The sequence below is a fragment of the Thermobia domestica genome, chromosome 7, assembly GCF_964235325.1.
Source record: "Thermobia domestica chromosome 7, izTheDome1.hap1.1, whole genome shotgun sequence".
In the NCBI taxonomy this organism is placed as follows: domain Eukaryota; kingdom Metazoa; phylum Arthropoda; class Insecta; order Zygentoma; family Lepismatidae; genus Thermobia; species Thermobia domestica.
In genome coordinates, this window is record NC_137460.1 from 50,184,777 (window position 1) to 50,208,044 (window position 23,268).

At 32.8% G+C, this 23,268-nt stretch overlaps 1 protein-coding gene across 5 annotated transcripts in view; it reads left to right on the top strand.

The window, feature by feature from the left end:
• Positions 1-23,268, top strand: part of LOC145690075 (uncharacterized) — a 307,925-nt gene that overhangs the window by 175,527 nt on the left and 109,130 nt on the right. For all 5 annotated transcript variants that reach the window (XM_081764598.1, XM_081764599.1, XM_081764600.1 and 2 more), the window contains 2 exons: positions 4,660-4,785; positions 9,840-10,023. In XM_081764598.1, coding sequence (XP_081620724.1) covers positions 4,660-4,785; positions 9,840-10,023 — 310 coding nt within the window. The remainder of the gene's footprint in view (positions 1-4,659; positions 4,786-9,839; positions 10,024-23,268) is intronic.

The window sequence follows — 23,268 nt, forward strand, 5'->3', positions numbered from 1 at the left end:
ATTTTAATACTATAAAAATTGTTTAAGGAAGTAATATTGTTTTCCAAATCATGTAAAAATGTTACTTAATGAAGCGGTAATAGTTGTTTTCAATATGATAAAATGAGATTTAATAAAAATATTCACAAACACTAGTAGATTGTCTCTAGTTTAGCAAAATCTAATAACAACAATGTAGAAAATTTTGGAAATTTGTCTATTTAATGACATAAAATGCTATTGAATGACGTAGATTTTTCAAAATACTGTTTTAATAAACAAATAATAGTTGTTTTCAAAATTCTATTTATAGTTGTTTTACCAATATAAGGAAGTAGTAATAGTTGTTTTCAAATTTCAATTGTTTTCAAATAGTTGTTTCAACTGTAACAATACTGTTTAATAAAGAAATAATAATTGTTTTCAAAAAATTACAAAAAAAATTATTATTTAATAAAGAAGTAATGGATCATTCAAATACTGTCTATTAAAGTTATAATTGTTTTCAAAAATGATATAAAATTCTATGTAATAAAGAAGTAATAGCTGTTTTCAAAATAGGACACTATTTACAGAAGTGGTAATTGTTTTCAAAAATACTATCACATTCTATTTAATAAAGTAATATTTGTTTTCAAAATAATACAATATTACTATTTAATGAAGAAGTAATAGTCATTTACAAAATATTACAAAAATAGTATTGAATAAAAAAGTGATAGTTGTTTTCAAAATACTATTCACTGAAATGATAATTGTTTTTAAAAATTTTGTAAAATTCTATTTAGTAAAGTAATAATTGCTTTCAAAATATTACAAAAACATTTAATAAAGAAGTAATTGGTCATTCAAATACTATTTATGAAGTACCGGTAATAGTTGTTTTCAAAATATGATTTACTGAAGTGATAGTTGTTTTCAAAAATACGTACTATAAAATTCCATTTAGTAAAGTAATATTTATTTTCAAAATAATACAATATTACTATTTAATGAAGAATTAATAGTCATTTACAAAATATTACAAAAATAGTGTTTAATAAAGAAGTGATAGTTGTTTTCAAAATACTATTCACTGAAATGATAATTGTTTTTTTTTTTAATGTAAAATTCTATTTAGTAAAGTAATAATTGTTTTCAAAATATTAAAAAACATTTAATAAAGAAGTAATAGGTCATTCAAATACTATTTATGAAGTACCAGTAATAGTTGTTTTCAAAATATGATTTACTGAAATGATAGTTCTTTTCAAAAATACTATAAAATTCAATTTAGTAAAGTAATATTTGTTTTTAAAATAATACAATATTACTATTTAATGAAGACTTAATAGTTATTTACAAAATATTACAAAAATAACATTTAATATAGAAGTAATAGTTGTTTTCAAAATCCTATTTACTGAAGTGATAAATGTTTTTAAAAATTACTACAAATTCTCTTTAATAAAGTAATAATTGTTACCACAATACTATACAACGAACAAGTAATAATTTTCTCATATTGCATTAATTTGAGTGTTCGACAATTATGGCGTCCAAAATTGCGCCTTTAGACTATTGGTCTCTTAAGAAAAGATCTAAATTATTTGTTCATTTATTTACATAATAACGATTCTATGTATTTCTAAAATAAATTTTTGATATTCGAACATGCATGTCTATTGATTTGTACTTACATTCTTTATTAGCAAAAATATTTATAGGACGAGGGATATAGTTTTTAAGTGAGAACGGAACCACTACAGCGGGTTCCATGCTCTCCCATTGGAATTGAACCCCCCCGGAACTTGTTTCGCTTTCAGAGTAGAGTGAATGATTGTGTTTTAGTCATTTAAAAAAACTAATAGGATACATACAAAAAATACTTAAAAATCTATTGAATATACTAAAGTTAATAGATTGAAAAGATGGTAGCGAATATATAGTATTGTATTTCCATTACCATTATTAGAGGAAATTTTCACAAAGGAATAAATCTCAAATACTGTTCACTGATAAATTCATCTATACACATGATATTTCGTAATGAAAATCAGAAAACAGTTTATTATCTTGCCAGTTTTATTTCGGGTGATTTTTCTCTGAGATAGAAATAATTCAAGATTAAAAGTACAGCGTGTCTTGAGAGTCTTTTAAGGCATTTTATTAAACATAATAATTTACGCTACAATATTTCTCTGTGCTTCTTTTTTTATAAGTATTTTTTCGACTTCAGTGTAATAGAAGTAAAAATTAATTTTCGGAAATTTTGTCTCGAACATGGTTTCATCTTAGTGTGAAATATTTACAAGTAGGTTCCTAATAAAATGTATAGAATTAATTATGGTTATGATGTTTAGCTTGTAATGAAAAACACGAAATAATTTTATTTTGAATTTTTTTTTCATACTCATTGCTGAATTAGTAGAATTATGTAAACATTGTTTCCAAATACTTTGTACTATGCTGTTTCTGAAATCGTCAATATTTAAAATAATAATTCAAATCAGTTATATTCAATGGTGTCCAGATGATTCGATGTGGACATATTTCTGCTGAAGCGTGAAGAATATTTTTGGTTAAGAATATTTTATATTACATTAGTTTAAATCCCAAATTATTTGAAAGTAATATAAACTTACATTAGATTAAAAGGAAATAAAAATAAACTAACCCAAAACTTGTCACATTTTAGAAATAGTGTTTTTGCACCGAATTATCCAATTGGATAGCTGATTGGTTTTGGGTTTTAATGTCTCTTTCAGTACCATTGCTATATTGGGTCGTGGACCTACAACTTAAGATAGATTCCAAAGCACCGTAGTGCAATCAAACTTCAATGTTCCCGTACCAGGAATAGAACCTGGGACTTGGTGCTAGCAACTTTGTAAATAGCTCTTGGATCACAGAAACATCATGTACAATTTTTAGAACTTGGCAACAATTTTAGCATACGATATTCGTGCAAATACATTTTCCCATTAATAATGAATGTAGCAACAAGTAAAATTAAATATTCTCTGAAATATTTTGCAGACTAAAAAAAGAAAATGGAAAAAAAATCATTGTGAGTTGGTAACATATTGACATTCTGTTGTTGATAATTTATGAAAATTCCAATAAACAGGGTAGCCCATAATTATGTATTTGATGTTACAAAGAGTGTGTGTAAGGAAACTAGCAACATAACTTGAACATAAAAGCATTACTCTTATACCTTTCTTTATGAAAATTTTAAATATCTTTTCTCCATGGAATGGTCCACTAATGCGCCATGCAAATCGATACATGGCTGGAGATGAAGAGCAACGTTGTCACAAGCAGCTTGACAGATCCGTACTGGTATCTTGTGGAACTCTTCTGTGATAGTTTCCCGTAGTTCGACTAAATTGCGTATGTAATGTTGATACACTTTGTCCCTTAGTATCCGGCTATTTGAGGCGATCGCAAAGCGTATTTATTGCTCATGCGTACTCTTGGAATACGCTGACCATGTATTTAAATGTAGATGGCTAATTATAAACGCGTAAGCAATAAAATCGCTGAGAAAACGTCAGCTCGAGCGTATTTGGTGCGGGTCGGAACAATAGACCGCCTGCTGTTTAAAAGATTTCAAAAGGAAGGAAGAAAAGGAAAGACGTGTTGCCAGGCAAAGGGATTGTAGCAAGAAACAGCTGCTTGGAAGATGGTTTGTGCAGAGTATTGGAACTCTGCTATTACACACCTGGACCTGGCAAAAAGACCTGGAAACCCTGACTGGCTCACAGTATGATTTACACATCTGGTGAAAGTAAAATTACTGAATAGCCACTTTGGCCGCGTTCGCTATAGGGGGTAACGCTTTCTCAAATAGCCTAAGACTTAGAACATCCCATAAAGCCACATTGTCACGTTAGAAGAACTTGTAGCTGTCATTAAAAAAAAAAAAAAAAAAATCTTGAAACTCTACCATATTTCACCGTATACACATAGTCTTGAAATGGTCATAAAACTTTTTTTTTTTTTCATCTTGTAAGGAGTTGAACGATGCGCAACTTTCTGGGACGTCTTGCTTGCTACCTGCTATCGCCCTCCCGCTGACATAAAAGAAAAAAAAACAGTTTCACCGCTTCCGAAACAACGGATTCTTTTGGACAGGGAGGGGAAGTGCGCCAAAATACACGTTTTTATGAGGAGGTTCACTGTTTGTCCACTAGAGTGCAGTGCTGCATGTGTGGAGAAACCTTTCTTGCCTTCAAGAAGTTGTAACATGTAAAGAGTAAATAGAAAGATCGGGTTGAAAGTTTTTTTTTTTTTTTTTTTTGTGTGTGTGTGTGTGTGTGTGTGTGTTTGTTTATGACAGCTACAGGATTCATTTAACGTGACAATGTGGCTTTAAGAAAAAGTCAGGTGGTGTTGAATCGGGAGATCAAAGCCTGCGCGTAAATGTTTGTTGCAGAATACAAACCCCACACGCTGTTCCAGAGACAACCTTTCCGCTATCCTGTCTGGCATACACTAATGATTCTGAGTCCAGTGACCGTTATCCCCACTCTCAGTGTTGCCATATTGAAACTTTTCGTCCAGAATTACAAATACTAATCAGTCAAACATCATATAGGTAATTATGGACCACCCTGTAGATATCATATTCTCATCTTTCTTTTGTATTCTCTGCGTGTGAGGGATTATGGATATTAATTGTTGTTTCGTTTTCAGGGTAGAGCGTGTGGAAGCGGGTCTACCAGCAGACAGGGCAGGGATGAGGCCGGGCGACTACCTCATCTTCGTCGATAGCCACAACGTAGTAACCATGCCAGAGGATCAAATCCTAGACCTTATAAGGTAAGAATAAGAATTGTGTTCATCCTTTCTATCAGTTATAATAACCATTCTTCTGTTATTAGTAATTTTTAAATACCAACAAATAATTCACGAATATATCAGTTTATGCTACTGGTGGGATTGTATTACTAGGTAGGACATAACAACTTAGCTGACAGTGCAAAATGGCTGAGTCATTTGCAGTAGTGGCGTTTGAGTGTAACCACATCGACAAAAATTTAAATTTTATTGCTGCTAGCTAAGCAAATAAAGCTTTATACAGCTTCAAAAATATGTTGAAATATAGCATACACGGATGAATACACTAGTTAAGCTTTCTTCATTTAGCTTTTAGCGATAAAATTCAAATTTTTAACGGCATGACTTCCCTCGAGGGACGCTACTGTCCATTTGAAAGTAATTTCGTAGTTTTACGTATGTGTATTATCATAGAGCTGTCAACATTTACTTAATCAGTGAATTTGCTGAAAACCTAACCATGTACATGCATAAACTCATATTTGACTACTGTATTAACATGATACGGTTTGTTTAAGGTTGGTTTAAAGAAACAAGTTTTGCCGATAGATGGCACTACAGTCTTCGTATCTCTCCCATGTATTTTTTATCTTTCTTTCATGAAAATTCACGATTTCTCTTACAAATTTCAATCTACAGACTTCAATTTTTTAGAAAAGGAACTTCATAATCTATCGAAGGCAATAATCCGTGCCGATATTTTATTTAGAATTTTCTTCATTGTTGAAATAACTTGATTGTTGAAATGGATATCCAAACCTTTAACAATCGAACTTTTTCTACAATGAAGAAAATTCTAAATAAAAAAAAAAAAACGGCACGGATTGTTCCCTTTAATAGGTTGCGAAGTTCCTTCTCTAAAAATTTGAAGTCTCTAGGTTGAAATTTGTAAAAGAAATTGTAAATTTTTGTGAAAGGTAAAAAAATACATGGGAGAGATACGAAGACTGTAGTGACATCTATTGGCAAAACTTGTCTCTTTACACTAACCTTAAGTCGATGTTACAGATTGGAAAATATCGTAATATTTGCTTTTTTTTTTAACTGGGATAGTCGTATACACTAGCAAATACTAGGTATTAATTTTCATGATGAGTGAGGTATTACACCATAATAATTGTTGAATAAAGGCAAGGAGAGAAATTCACTTGCATCAACAGTAACTCAGTATGATTAGTTGTAATAATCACGTTGGAGGATGATAAATTGCTTGAAGGCAGTGATCGCTTTGTTTCGAGATGTCAAATGGTGGGTTGTGTAGTCCTGAACAAAGAAAAAAAATATAGCTTTTTGAAAGAGAAAATAATTAGTAAAATTAGTAAGGTGATCGTACTATTTTTTTGCATCTTGGATCAATACATAAGTTCGTAGGGTTTTATATAAATCTTTATTCGCATACATTTATAGTATTAACACTTAATTAACACAAGCACAGGCAGTTAAATAAAACATTGTACAGCATTCTTACATACGGCAGAACATTCACTCAGTTAGCAAATGTATGTACTTTGCTTTCACTGTCAAGTACCTCTGCTAACGATGCAGAAAAGTTCGATACCGTTCCTATAGAAGTGCTGTCGTTTAGAGTTGATGAAATCGGTGAACCAAGTTCCAAACTTCATCAGAGAACAGTATGATTATAGGGAAAGCGGTAACGGTGGATTAGAAATGATGCGAAAAAATTCCCATTCGAGTTCATCATTTCACACATATGGTACACTCATGTCCAAAATGATTGTCGCATATTTATAACTGTCTTCTTGTAAGAATATAATTTGATAATCATTTTGCAGGGTACTTTTAATAATGATACTATATGTATAATCGGGAAATGTATATTTGTGGTAAATTTCATAGGAAAAAAATTATAAATACGAAAAATTAGAATGAGTAAAACAAAATGTTGCTAAATGAATAAGAAAGTTTTATTTTCGTTTTATTGTTCTTGTTTACTGCTCTTTTGATATGAAATTTCCCACATACATGTCTTTGCCGATTATACACATACTAAGATTATAAGAAATACCGGGCGAATTCGTTATCAAATTATATTTCTACGAGTACAACAACATATTTATAGACATGCGACAATAATTTTGGACATGAGTGTACCTATGAACTTAATTTTTCCCCATATAATTCTTATTATTACCCACGAGACTGTTTCTCATCTCGAACGATAGCCGAGACGAGAAGTATCTTTGTTTAAATTGGAGACGAGAGAGATACATAATATTCCTTGTCTCGTTCTCGAATCAAGTATTGAGACGAGATGAGAAATTTCTCAAGACTTGTGGAACAACATTAGTTCACCCAAGCTAAGATCTCGAATACTGTTTTAGCGATACATGACATATTATATAAACTATAAATTGATAAAGTGCTCACACGAATACAATGAAGAATATTTATCAACGTTTGAAAGACACGTAAGTCATTATATCACGCCTTTCATGGACTTTTGTCACTAACTTCTAGACAAAAGTAAAAGAAAAGAAATAAGAAATTTATCACCCCTCATAAATTTTGTACATACGAGGGGTGTCCAATAAGTTATCTACCTAGACAGGAAGGGAAGGGTGGAGCATAATTACGCTCCGTGTATATTTACAAAACGAAACGAAAAGAGAAAAAATCTAGACTCGAGGAAAGACGAGAAAACTATTTCTCGTCTCGTCTCATGGGTAACGCTACATAGAATGCAAATAATGCATGATGATTGAGTGTTCACAGTTCATGACGTATCAATTACCGTGTTGTTTGGTGGGAATTCTCGTGAAGAAGCACACGTAACCAATTTTCATCAACGTCTGGCGGTCGTCCTGACTGTGAAATGTAACGGAATTCATTCTTTTTTTCGGAAACGAAAAAAAAAAAAATTTTTCTTGCCATACTTTCAGCAACGGTATGAGCTCCGCACACAACACAAATAGTTTTCGCCTCTGGTACTGCATTTGGTTCTCGATTAAATTCGAGGAGTAGAATGTGGCGGAAATATTGCACTTTGTCTACTTGACACTTCATCTTGTTCCGACTAGAAGATATATATATATATATATATATATATATATATATATATATATATATATATATATATATATATATATATATATATATATAATGTGTACACTGAATTAAAATATGCTCTGTTTTTTCACCAACATGGAACAATAACAATGGAATAACGGACAAAGAACCTTTGGGAGCGGGAACAAAACGCTACGAACTTATGCACCGATCTAATGCAGTGAATATTATTAGTCGACTTTTTCATCGGTTTTATAAATGGCTTATAGTTTTCGGATAGGTGTAGGAATATACTACATCTAACTTCACAGTGTCTAGTTTGTAACCAGATACCAGTGAAGAACATAGTCCTCTAAAGAACCCAATCATTCAATGAATTGAAAGCTGTAAGTCCCAAGGTCCGAACATGCGCTCCATTTTAATTTTAACTCCATATATAACAGGAAGGGTGTCAGTGGTCTTTATTTCTTAGTTGAATCGAGGCTTGACTTTTAACTGTGGATTTTTTTTAACCGTTTTGTTACCAACTATGTTAGTAGTGGGCCGAATTTTAGAATGGTGAAAGTTTCAGAGTTACTTTCTAATGTTTGTAGCGCAGACCCTAATTGGCCGCCTAGAAACATGAAGCAGCACGATATCCAGAATAGAACAAAGTTTCAGAAAATATGTGACTTTCGCAAATTTAGCAATCCGCCGACTCAGTGGGAGAGGAAAGTTGCCCCCCAAATATAGTTCTTATTTAATCCTGGCCTGCAGTGCGTTATAAATCAGCCATTAAATAATTCAGTACTTCAAAGAATGGCAAGCTAGACACCTCAGTAAAAATATGCACTTAATTGTAATATGAAATTTTTGAATGAAGCGTGTTTAATATCCATTGTTGCTAGGATATACAACCTCACTTTTATTGGAATTAAACGGGAACTGTGATTCTGGGCCATTTAAGTTTACTACCAAAAGTGACGACACTATGCGGCGCAGTTTTAACGTTTCTGGTTCTTCTTGAGGCGACGGTGATATTCTCAGTGACCGAGTAGCGACATCGTGCGGCGTAGCTGTAAAGCTTTTAGCTCCACTAAAGTCATGACATTCTCAAGTGATCGATAGTAGCGACACCATGCGGTGCATCTGTAACATTCCATCCATTGGAGTCAACTGTGACATTCTAAGTAAATGACACTAGCGACACTATGTGGTGTAGCTGTAAAGCTTTTGGTTCTACCGTAGTCCACGACGACGTACTCACTGATTCATCTATTAGTATATAGAAGAAGACACATGATTAACTGTTGGCAAACTCAATAATGTTATTTTCGATAGAGGTTTTGGCCTGTGACTATTGCTGCCTTCAAGTAAGTCACATCCTCGAGGTAAAAAATAAATAAATAAAATATCGCTTCAAACTAAGGAAGAGAACTTACCTAATATTCTAATTCTTGTACCAGGTATATAATGATTGGAACATTAGCTAAATTTTCTTATCTTACTTTGAAGCGATAAATTTTTTTTACTGATGTGACTTCGCTCAAAAGCCGCCACTGTGTATAACATTTTTCTTCGAATGTTGATTAACAACCTGAAGTGTAAATAAGGAATGTAAACTCTATCACTAATACCGTTTCAGGGTTAATTATGCGTTTAAAAGTGCATTTTGGGAATTGAATTTTAAGTTTTCTTTAATCATGTTCTGCGGTTTTTGAGTTTGTAGAGTAAGCATATTAAAAGCGTTTGTAATTAATGAATTGGTTGTCTCACCTTGGAAGATTTAGCTTTTCTAGTTTATGACTTTAAAAGGTCAGTGTCTGTTTGTAATGTCACAGAAAAGGTCTTATCCTTTCGACATGCTATTTAAATAATTACACACATTAATTCCACGGTTTGTAACTTAACTCACGACGAGCAAACAAATCTAATAGTTAGGTAATGTGATTTTCTGTGCTTGTAAGTTAACCATGTTCGGCTTCGTGCTTTATCTGTAATTAAATTGCTTTATTCCCCCCTCTTTCCAGGTCATGTGGTGATCACCTGACCCTTGAGGTTTACCGTCGGACCACTCCTAATGGCGTGGTGGCTGGGGCTCCTTCCCCCGCTCCACCAAGGCGCCCGGGCACTGCAACGTTCACCGACTGTTCAACCACTTCCATGGAGCTCAAACGACGGCTTCATCTTCCTCAAGTCACCTTTAGTAGTGAGGTGGGTACAGGAATTTTGGTCTGATGATAATTTGAGTTCTCGTCGAAAACGTCTCTGCGTAGCTCAGAAGAAACTGTTTATGAAAGAAATTTAGATAGCAGATCTTATTATCAATTACAACATTCCACTGGAAGAATGGAAATAAATCAAATTTGAATAATAATAATTAATATATACTATACATACCTTGTTCTGTTTAGTTTTTACTATGTTTACTACCCTTTGCTTATTCTTTTTTTATTATTATTATTATTCTATATAAAGTTATGTATATACCTCTTTTACCGTTCATTTTTTTCTTGTGAATATATGTTGTACCTCTTTTGTTCTTAATTTGTAAAAAAAAATCGTTTGTTGTTAAATATAACTTATTAATTCAGCACATTATTTTTAGTTTGTTTTATTTTATTTTCTTAAAAATGTATTATTTTACCCTACCCACCTCACCCGACCTTTATAATTATGCTTTAATCAGAAATAGACTTACCAGCTTTCAATACTAAGAGGTCATATCTTTCAAACTTAACTTTTATTATTATTATTATTATTATTATTATTATTATTATTATTATTATTATTATTATTATTATTATTATTATTATTATTATTATTATTATTATTAGTATTAGTATTATTATTAGTGTTATTATTATTATTATTATTATTATTATTATTATTATTATTATTATTATTATTATTATTATTATTATTATTATTATTATTATTATTATTATTATTATTAGGTGTTTGTGGCTAAATAATTCAATTCTCGCCTTTGGTGTGAATCTGACGTTAAGGCTAGCTCACATCTCATATAGCCTGCAAAATTATGGTAAATTTATTGGTATTTATTATTCCACGTTTTATATTAATTATTACTACTAATAATAATAATGTGAGTATAACTGGATATTATATATTCCACCAAGCTTTCCTTAACAAAGTTCTCATTTTCATAAATATGTATAATTGGAAAGGGGGGGGGAGGAATTGTGACGGATGGTGGCTCAATGGTAAAGCGTTCACTTCTGGGAGCAAAATATTTCTGCTTAAACTTTGATGGTATTGATTGAAACCGACTCCTATAGTGTTTTAGAGCATTATCTTAAATAGAGTGTTTTTAGAAGATATTCTTGAAATTTTCTCCCTACTTCCCTTTAAGCTTTACGTCCCATGGTTATGCCGGCTAGGCTAAAGGAGACGGTGATGATGAGAAATGAATGAAATGGTGAAATGAAGAAAGTGAGAGGAAACGGGAGAACCCCGAGAAAACCCATGCACAGTGTTTGTCCACCACAAAGTTCACTTGGTGTGAGCTGGGATCGAACCAAGAACCCCATGAACCACCACGGCCCCACTTCTGAAAGAATGGCAGTTAAACGTTGATTGGAAACTCCTTTAATGATATTTGTTCCAATATTGACATTCATGGCCCTACAACCTGTTAATACGTCTACCGAACCGATGAAAATAGATCGGTAAGTCCCAAGTTCGAACTCCACGAGCAATTATTCTGATGAGATTTTTCCTCAGTGTAGGTCTTTAAATTTTCTATAGATAGCTGCAAATAAGGAATATAGTTATATAGGGTAGCTATAATCCAACAAACATTTTTGTATTGTAATTAGAAATTATTATTTTCTTCATTTGTAAAAACTACCTATATTACTGCTTCTACACTGTCCCGTGATTGTGCTGTACTATTTCGGCAAATACTGTTACCTTCATCGTTAACCTAAGATAACTCTCATCTAACTCTTGTCACGTCTCAGAATGACATTTCACATCGATTGCATGTGCCCAATTAAACAATGATAAGGTTAAAACTCCCTTATGGGGCCGATTCTACCATACGTGCAACACGTGCATTTGCACGGGGCGGTAAAATCTGTCATAACTATATTATTTAAAATAAACATTTCTTGTTGGAAAGAGACTTCACGATGATGGTAGTTAAATTTACTAAGCTGACCTTCTATTTAAATACTATATTCATAAATCATGTGTAGGTCGCATTAGTTTAAGATCACACATGGACAGTGCTAAAGCAAATGATCAAACAAAACCCAGCATGAATTGCTTGATTGTTGTCAAATACAAGAACTCAATTCTCGAACAGTAGCGAACACCTGTTTCATTTAGTTAGTTATCACAGTTTTGATATGAAAACTAATCATGTCTTTGTCACAAACAAGTTCATTACCATTAAAAGTAAAAGTTTTTTTTTTTTTTAATTTTAACAGATGTAGAAGAAAAATCAATAAATAAAGATAAAAGAGATAGATGCACTGAAATCGCAAACTGATATATTGAGATTGAAGCTCGATATTGAATTTTACGAAAAGGATCACCATCTTTCCTCTGCAAGTGTGTTTGCTTTATTTTTCTCTAACATAGTAGATTATTATTTAAAGAAAAAAACAGACACAGCGAGATTGTATTTGTAGTGTTTAGACCTTTCTGAGTGCGAGTGCTATTTCCCTCTTCATTGTTCACGATGGGATAGCATACTTAAAATCGTCGCTTTTAAGATTTGTTCTTTCTGGAGAAAGTGGAGACGCAAAATCATGTAATTGCACGGGGCAGCAAATCGCCTAGGGCCGGCCCTGATCCCTTGTACTCCAACAACTCTTCTTTTCAACATTTTTTCTCTTCTTTTATAGTACTATAAACAAGAAGACAATTTTTACAGTTGCTTAACTATAATCTAAAGCAATCGAGTGGTAAGTTAAAAAGTGTGTAAACTTATTAGTAATGTTTATAACAGTAATCTTGTAAGTGCTTTTCAGTAGTTAGAGCTATTGTACAAAACTAGTTGTACACTATGTTCGTCGTTACAAACGTCCTAGTTCAAAAGGTTTACAGTAGTGAACAGAAGAAAAGAATCGTTGAAGCGTAAAGTTGTTCGAGTAAAAGTGATTTGCATTAGGAAGACTTTTAACTTCGTCATTGTTCAATAAGGAACATGCAATGATGAAATGAAATGAAATCTTCACGTCTCACGATTATGTCGGCTAGGCTAAAGGAGACAATGATGATGAGAAATGAATGAAATGGTGGAATGAAGAAAGTGAGAGAAAACGGGAGAACCACGAGAAAACCCATGCACACGGTGTTTGTCTACCACAAAGTAGGCGCGAGCTGGAAACCCCATGCACAAGAGGTGAACGCTACCACTGAGCCACCGTGGCCCGGGAACATGCAATCAGTGTAAAATGTTATTCTGAGAAGAGATAAGCGGTACATGTGCGTTACTCTGAGCTACTGATGAAGGTTATAGTGTTTGCCGAAAACAGTATAATACACTACGGCAGTACAATTTGGATACAGTACGTAATAATTTCTTTACAAACTAAGAAAATCGTAATTTCTAAAAATATTAGTGTATCAAATTATATCTTTAAATAAATACTATTTTCTTACTCTTTCTTCCTGTCATACGACGTTATACCTCAACGAGTAACGAGTAACGGATGCAGCTTCACAGTTAATTTTCTTTCAAATCACTAATAGCATCAAAAAAAGAAATAAAAAATCTGCGACAATTACATTTAGGATTTAGATTTCTGGGCTGTCGGCGTCTATGGCCATTTAACCCGTCACGTATGAGGGGGATGTCCCTCGGCGATCACACTATCCGGGGAAAGGGAAAGAAGGAAACGGCCTGGGACCTATAAGGAAGCTACTATCCCGGCATTTACCTGGTGGAAATGAGGACAGCCTGGAGAATGGCTGTCCTGAGAAAGCTTTTTATCCTTTTTCGACCGAGTGCCCCCACCAGGAATCGAACTCGGGACCGCTCGCACCGAAGGCGAAAGCGTAAGCGACTACGCTACACAGAGCCACAAACAATTACAATTTGATAGTGAATACTATAAGTTCGAAAGTAGTTCGGAAAAGACTTATCTCGTATCTGCTAACTTGACACAGTTAACCTTGTTGGTTAGTGTAGTGGAACCCGTATTTTCTATTACTTTCACTCTCCAAGTTTATTTCTTCCTCATGCAGTCGTCTTTGTCATCTGCATGTTAAAGAATTCTGGAGCCAAATGAATATAAGTCAGAGACCATAAACATCAGCTCATGAGTGTGGTGGAATCAGTAACAAAATGAATAATACATGAGTAGTTTTTTAAGTTATTTTCGGGAAGAAGTCAGGAAATGAAAGAACGTAAATAAGAATTTTATGTGGAAAAGTCTTTGTGTGTGTTTACTTATATACATCCCACAATGATACATACTTAATGTAAATAAAGAAGAATAAAAGCAGATGGAAAATATATATATATACATATTCAGTCAAGTTGCTCAACATTTCTACAGCAGAAGAGAAAATAACATGGTTTCATTGTCTAAATAAACATACAATGAATTGATGGGCAATAAAACCAACATCAAGTTGCTGAAGCCCTAACACCTGAACATTAAAAATGATGACTTCTGAAGGAAATAGATGCGACGTTAATAATTAAAGTAACGAATCACAACCACACAACAAATGAAAAAGCTCTGTATAGCGGAATCCAAATTTCGAAACCCCCAAGACAATTGCCCTTGTCAATTTTTTGTTATGGGCGAAAAACTTGAGCGAATTTGGATATGGAAGATACACACGTAATTACATAACACAAAATTGACAAAAGATTGACATGGTCAACGGTCAAATCATCTTGGGGTTTTGAAATTTGAATTCGGCGTAAAAAAAAAAAATCGAATCCTGAGGTCCGCTACACAGAACTTATTTATTTATTTAGTTATTTATTTGTATTTATTTATTTATTTATTTATTGTGTGTGCGTGTATGTGTGTGACTGTGTAACGGTTGGATAAGAAAAATCATGGGAATGATAAAATTACCATTCAAGATTTTATTTGAAGTTTCACACATAAAGAAAATTAATACATTGTGTTAAGTTAAAAGTTGTTTGATAAATTTACCTTTTATTATAATATTACAATCTACACTTGATGGCTATATGGTTAGGGTATGGGCCTTTGGAGTGGGAGACTCGGGTTCGATTCCTAGTGGGAGTTCGTGTGTGCGGATTTCACATTAAGGTGTAGGTCTACGTCTTATATAGCCTCAGTATTGAACAGGACGCTAACTCTAAATCAACCAATCAACCCACACTTGATATTTGTAATCTTTTTAGTAGTACCGCTTCCATGACAAGAAAAGAATGAAATCTATTTCTTCTGCCCTTAATTTGCTGTTTCCCACTATACTTCCGAGTGACTTTTAGTCAGGCTATAGTAGAGATAAAATATCCCATCTATTCTGTATGTCTATGAATGTACACGATTTTAACTTCAATGCTTTTCAAAGTATGATATATTTATAGAATATCATACATTTGTACATGGTGAATATAAATTTATTGTCAATAATTTAACCCTTAGAAATAGAGATTATTTTTTCTTAGTTTCAGAATATATATAGTGGTATATAACTCCAATCGTATTTTTTTCGAATAGGACGATTCATGAATTATTATGTCTGCGAAGGAATACACTTTCAAGTGATATTATACATCTTATTGTTGCAAACTACGTACGAGAGGGAATTTAGAGCTTCCTCGTGGTTAAGTGGTTAGCATATGCGCCTTTGTCGTGGGAAACCTGGGTTCGATTCCCGGCAGGAGCTCATGTGATTCAGATCCTGTAAGCTATAGATCCACGCCTCATATAGCCTCGCTGCTGAAAGGGACGCTAAACTGAAAATCAAATCAAATCAAGAGAGAGAATTCAATGTGAAAAAATGTGTAAATATTTATTAGAATTCACCCAAACTGGTAATTTGTTCAGGTTTTGGGATGGTAACACTGCTTTGAAGTAAAGTAATAATACATTGATTTAATATAAAGATATGAGAGCATTATTACAATGGTAAGAGACAAAGAAGGCTATAAAATAACTTACAACATCCTGTAGAAGGAGAGAAGAGAAGGGGCATGGTGTTTCATGCTTAATTTCCATTGTTAGATCCACCAAATTGCATTTGGTGGAAATTTTTTGAACACTTCACTCACCAAATAGTATTTTAGAAGAAAAAGAAGCAAGTGGCAAAGAAAATTTGTTTAATGAATGCTGATTTTCTATTATAAAAACACACATTTTTGCATGCAGACTTATTCACTATGTTTCCGCCATCAAACCAAATAAAACATGCAGTGTTGCACTCCTAAAAGTTTTTGTTACCAGAAATTTTAAATTTTTAGATATAAAAGTTTAAACTACCAACACTATTCGCAATAAATTGATTACTTATTATTGTCACTGCCTCCAGGTAACAACAGCAACAACGAAATGAAATGAAATCTTTAATTTAGTATCCTACATGTATGCCCTTTAGGCTAAGTAAAACAAATATTAATGAAAGCGAATTACTATGAGAGAATTGGTGGGATGAGAGCATAGGAGACGGGAGAACTGAAGAAGACCCACGGTCACCATCTTGTCCACCACAAATTCACATGACCTGAAATCCAACCAAGGACTAATCACACCAGAGATGAGAGGCACAGTGCTTCTCACCAGAGAACAAAATCTCATTGTAAACTTTGAGAATTAAGCACAGAAGGGACTAACGCAATAAAGTAGGTCTTTGCAAAGCGTAAAGGGTTAATGACATACACATTATGACAGAGATATCCAAGGAAGTTAGTCCCTGGATGTCTATATGTCAATGTACATCTTGGAAACGGTTCTTCCTGTGGGACCCTTTGATATTCAAAGGCTGTCCCGTAGATAATTTTCATTATCTTCAAAATTTCTGCCACGAGCCTATGAATGTCCTGCAATAGGTATGGAACCTCTTCCTTGCATATGTTGTGCTATATGGGCTTAAGTAGGCATGAAAGTAAGCAAAAACTGTTGTAATAAACACAGATAAATGTGCAAATCTCTGAAGATATAAGCTACAGTAAACCTGGGGAATTACTTTTTAAAACAAAACAGTTCAAAAAGTATTGGTTCTAAAACAGTGATGGCCAAATGGGTCTTATGTTTCATCTGGTCCGCGAAAAAAAAAAAAAAAACTGAATACATAATAGGAAGAGTATCACTGGCCATTACAATAGCATTAATCGAAACTTCGGTTTTAACTATAAAAATATTTTCATTATCCAATTGGTTCCCAGGCCAATTCTGCAACATAAGGCCGTTCGTAGCTGGCCGAATTTTAGAAAAACTCAGATTTTGTAGAATTTGTTTCAAATGTTCATAGCTCAGACCCAAATTGTCTTACACATATGAAACCAAAAGCAAGATATTCAGAATATGATAAAAATGCACTGAATGGAACATAAGTATATGTTCTTAAACTGTCATTGTTTTGTGTTGGTTTTTATTTATAATTTTAGTTTAATCTTTTGTGTCTCTCAAATATGGTTCTTGTCCTAACCTGCGGTACGTAATAAATTGACCGTCGCTAATCGAAAACATGAAGTTAAAAAAAAAAAAAAAAAAACAATGCTCCTTGCGGTTCTCTACTGATGACTGATGAGTAATCACATGACTGTGAGCGCCAAACAGAATCTGTTGTAAAGGAAACATTATTTAGATTCATAGATCTTACAAAGGAATTAATTAGAGTAGCCGTGCTGTAGAGGTCTGCACGGGCTGGATTTTTTAGCCCGGGCCCGGCCCGTGAATTTACAATGTGAGGTGCCACCCGAGTCCGAAATATGTTTTAGCATTTAGGCCCCGAGATCGTGTGATAATCAAATGAGCCCTAAACAAGCCTGAATTACAGAAACTTAATAATTAACGGATTTTTTATTATTATTATTATTTATTTATAGCAATTAGAGGTTTAATTTTGCAGTTGTGCTTTAAAAGTTCTCCAAAAAGAACGGTGCAAATATATCGTTGTACAGTATATTTACAAAGTTAGGCCCGAGAAATATGGTTGTATATTCAAAAATTCACGGCCCGAGCTCGAAGTGATATATGCTTTGTAGGCCCGAGCCCGTGCAGACCTCTACCGTGCTGAAAACGTTTTCCGTTTACTTGCAAAGGAATGCTGCCCTATTCAATTAGTTCTTTTAAATTTCACTAGCATTGTTTCTTCTTACCTCCAAAATTTTCGTGTGTCTTCTTGACAATTGTTAGGTAATAAATTAATTCTTATGCTATTATAATTGCTTGTACCATGACCACAATTCTAATAACTATTTCTTTAAATTATTATCAAAGCTTGTTGAGTGGAAACGTTATGAGCGCAGCTACTAATTACACTGATCACTATTTCTTTAAAATGTTATCAAAACTTAACGGGTGGAAACGTTATGAGCGCAGCTATTTCTTTAGAACGTTATCAAAGCTTACCGACTGTAAACGTTATGAGCTTGGCTACTATACTCACATTTTTTTTAACTGTTCTCACAGCAACTGGAAACGTAATGAGCGAGGCTACCACATTCAACACTATTTTTTCAACTATTATAAAAGCTTAACGGCTGGAAACTTTTAAACACAACTACTTTACATCTTCTTGTGTATTAAATGATTATTTTTAATGCAAAAAAAAAAATCAACTATGGTGAGGTGGAATGAAAGGAATAAATACTGCACAAAAAAGTTAGAAATATTTCTTATATTTATATGTATTTTAAACAAGGAAACAAACAATAAAATGCTTAATCTCAAGTGAGCATCACAAGGTTATGTGGTAATATTTCACTGAATATTACACTCTTCTACAAAGTAAAACTTTTAAAATCATTATTGGCTCATTTTTGTAAGAAAATTTACGCTGATTTCGGAAATGACAACCGTTCATGTCTATTACTTAAGACCTTTCTGTCACAGGTAAATATTTTTACAGTCATAACATTTACTCTAAAGAAATTAACAAATGTTCAACGTACCTAAAAGGATATTAATTAATGATTATCACGAGTACGTATTTTACCTAAGGAACGACCTTTTTCAGAGTCCAGCAGTAATGTGCCAACATAATTGACCTCCACTGTCCTTGGTATCTTTTTCTCCATGATTGAAATATTCTAATGAAAGTTTCTGACCAAGTTTTCTGATGAAATATGCTAAACGTTGTTCGTCGCCTATAGGCTTAAGATTTTCCAAAAATAAATCCGAGTGAGAGTGAAAGAAGTGAATCTTTAGATACTACAGCCAATTGATGCGCAGATATCAGGCTGAATACAGATATTGATGCGCTTTCAGCATTTTTTTATATATATATTTTTTTACTAGCTATCTATAGTAGTCAGATTTTTGTTGTCATATTTCGGTTCTCTTAAAAACATAGGAATAGCAAATATATGAACAGACTCCACTTGCCAACCCCGATAAAACCCTTAAATAGTAACACAAAATTCTACTTAGCACAATTTGTTCTGTACTCGTAGCTTTAGGAACTAAAATAACGATTTTAACACTTTCGAATTAAAGGCTTGAAGTACCTTTACGTTTTAAAAGTTAACTCATCATTCACATAATAGAATCTATTCTGATGGTTTAGGCACTTACGCAGCATATTTAAGTTCTCACACACAAACCAAGGCAGCTAATAAAGAATAATAATCTGCCGATCACTTCAGGAGTTTACAAAGAACTGAGGCAGTTAAGCGGCGCAGTGATAAAACATAAAGGGCCTCATGCAGAGTCGTTCTGACGAGTAATTAATGCCATACTAAAGAGTTCGATTAACATCTGTTTCCTGCAGTAGTCGGCCATATCCGTAGTGTGAATGATACGGAACACAACCTAAACCGAGTAAATTCAAGCAATCAGAACGAGCAAAATAGGCAAAGCTATGTTGGGAATCAACCTAACCTAACCAATCGTGACAATAATTATGTCAGATCACTCAACCGAAGTAGACACAAAAACAATCGAAATACATGGCGAAATTCCAGGAATACAAATCCTATGTATAGACATAATCGTTGTTCAAGAGATGGCACTTCGTATCAAAATCAGAATCACGACGCAATACATGTACAAAATATTGAGGAACCTAATCATGATAGTGCAGTACAATGTACTTTATTAGAATCATATGCTAGTACAAATTTAAACTGACTCTAGTTAATGAAGTAAGGGTTAAACCCATACCAGCTATAGATTCTTGTGAACATTTATTTTTAAGTTTATGTGTTAATATCAATAATGAAAACAATTCTTATGACTTCGATATACAAGCACTATACTTGATAGATTAGTTAATAGACTCATAAATATTTTATCACATTTGTTTCAACAAATGATAATTTTCAAATGATTTTAATTCTTTCTCGTTAATATGAAGAATTATAGTTCGATTCATTAAAAGCAAAGGTTATTTATAGTATATTTGATTTGTGTTGAAACTTAATTGTCAAAGATTATGTTAAGTATATGATTCATTCTATTAAGCTAATTATTCGACGAATGTCTTCATGCACAATCTTATATGCTACTTGAATAAGATTCTTCTATATTCTGACGCCCGATTGATACAATGCATACTGTAGAATATCATCTAAAGTAATTAATATATAATGCGCCCTTGATGATGGTGACTCATGTTTTGAAATGTAATTGCTTCTTACTATTTTGAATTCGTACCCTTCGTTAATTATATAAATAAGCGACGACGTTTTAATAATAAAATATATATATTAATGTCATAAAAGATAAATGATAATGAAATGAAAGATTAATTATAAATATATTTATATGAATGAAAATAAATAATGTTATATATATATGCGAGGGTCGATCAAAATGTATAGGACATAATTAATGGAATATTGTTCTTGTAAACGGACCAGTGGTTCTTAAATATAAAAACCAAGCTCCCTTGTAACTTTTATATTCAGTCCCATCGTCGGGCGACATTTTATACAACGAGATACTTTGTATAAATTGATAATTACTTGTATTTTTGGGCAGAAAGTGCTTCTACATAAGCACTATACCAGATATAATGTTAATTTAAAAATAACAAAAGAAGAATGTTTTCAAAATATATAAGATATATACATTATTGTATAATGAGTTGCTAGGTAGTTGTTTATGGATACCTAATCAACATGTATGTTTGCAAGACAGTTTGAGTGAAAATACGTTAAAAGAGTATCAACTAATAAACCATTTAATATCGATCATCGACTTGTAATTTCGATAGAAAAGGTGAGAATAATAGTGTATATAATTATTGAAGATATTTTTATGTGTAAACAATTACTACCACTCAAGATTTATATATATCATTAGCCGAACCAGGTTGACGACTACCTTTGGTGAGTCGTTGTAGTCTCAGTGATATTTTTCGTTTTGTTCCTGTAGTATATGGTTTGTAAGTACTAATGTATTGGTAATAGAAGTAGTGGTTACAAGTGTTAGAACTAACAATGGTAAAAACATACGAAATCTTCAGTTTCAAAATTTTGTCCCTAAGTACACAAATACCGCTAGTCTCCGGGTTTACCTTCAGGTCGATCTCACTAGCCCAACTCAGACGTGGGAGGAAACCAGAGGACAAGTGTTGCTGTGTTTTGACTTCAACTGCAACTTACTCTTATAGTAAATACGTGAAGTTTATTGACACAATGCTCGTAAGCTAAGTGCCTAAGGTTGAGTTATGATGAAGAACATATTCACTATGTTACATATGCTCTCGAGATTCCCATCACTAATGGACATTTCTGCTAGTACATAAGTATAACAGAACTTGCACTGACCGTGAAAGTCAGGGAAATTAAAACGAACCAAGGAAACCTTTCAAGCTATGCCAAATGTCAGGAAGATCTACTACATCTGAGTCAGGTGGAACTTCTTTTTAGCTGCCCACAAAAGATATGAAGAACATCTCAAGGAGTCAAGACATTAAAAACAAATAAAAATAAGAAAAAAAGCCGAAGAAAGAAAATTTATCTTTACAGATAAAGAACATCAAAGCTTGAGGAATGACGAAAGGTGTTAAAACGTCATGCTTTGAAAGAAACACAACAAATCAAATCAATCATTCAAATTCTACAGAAGAAAGAAATAAGTTAGTTTGGTTGGTTATAGATAAAATCAGAGATATAGGCCAAATTATGATTTATGTTTACTTGTTATTAAAAATAGGTTTGTTGATTATAGATATATTCAGAGATATACACCAAATTATGATTTATGTTTACTTGTTATCAGAAATAAGTTAGGTTTGCTGGTTATAGATAAAATCAGAGATATAGGCCAAATTATGATTTATGTTTAGTTGTTATCAGAAATCAGTCGTGCTTGTTGGTTATAGATAAAAATCAGAGATATAGGCCAAATTATGATTTATGTTTACTTGTTATCAGAAATAAGTCAGGTTTGTTGGTTATAGATAAAATCAGAGATATAGACCAAATTATTATTTATGTTTACTTGTTATCAGAAATAAGTTAGGTTTTTTGGTTATAGATAAAATCAGAGATATAGACCACATTATGATCTACGTTTACTTGTTATTATTAGTACATAATTATTGTTTGCCAATAGTATTTTATTGTACTCCAAATAAAGAAAATTTAACTCATAATAAGTATTTATAGTAAGAAAGTAAGCCTATACTGTATTTAAAATATATAAAGAAAAGCGTGGCGGCTATGAGAATGGTGGAAACCGATTTAAAGAATATTTCTTTCTAAACCTAATCAAAATGAGTCATTTTTGCAGTGTCACGGGTCAGGAAAAATTTACTTACTCAGCCATAGTTACTTACAATGGAAAATCAATATCAGAATTTCAGTGTGAAAAATATATGAACTACATAATAGAGTTCTTAGTTTCACGCATTAATATATTATTTTATCTAATCGCTAAATAATTGAGCTGAGCAAGCGAAACTCTTTGTTGCTTATACATGTGATGTTAGAAGTAACCAGAAGAAGATTCTTTCATCGATTGTGCCGAACCAGCAATGATGCAGACGATTTCCCCTGTGAAAGAATATCAATAAACAAGGTTGAAAGTATTATTGTGAAAATAAAGACTAATCATGCTAAGAAAAGTCGCAGAAATGCCCGGGGGCAATTTCGTAGTTTCGGGGAGAATCGTTTTGAGCGTTGGTTTTGAATGAATGAAGATATTATTACTTTCATAAACAATTGTTTAATACAAAATTAGAAAAATCTTACAGAGTTCAGGAAGCGAAGCAACCAAAACAGTGTTCCCTTGAATGTACTGAGAATAACTCCAAAGCATGCAAAGCTCATGAAATAGAAAGATGTATATGCCAACAAAATACAATAATCACTCTTTAACA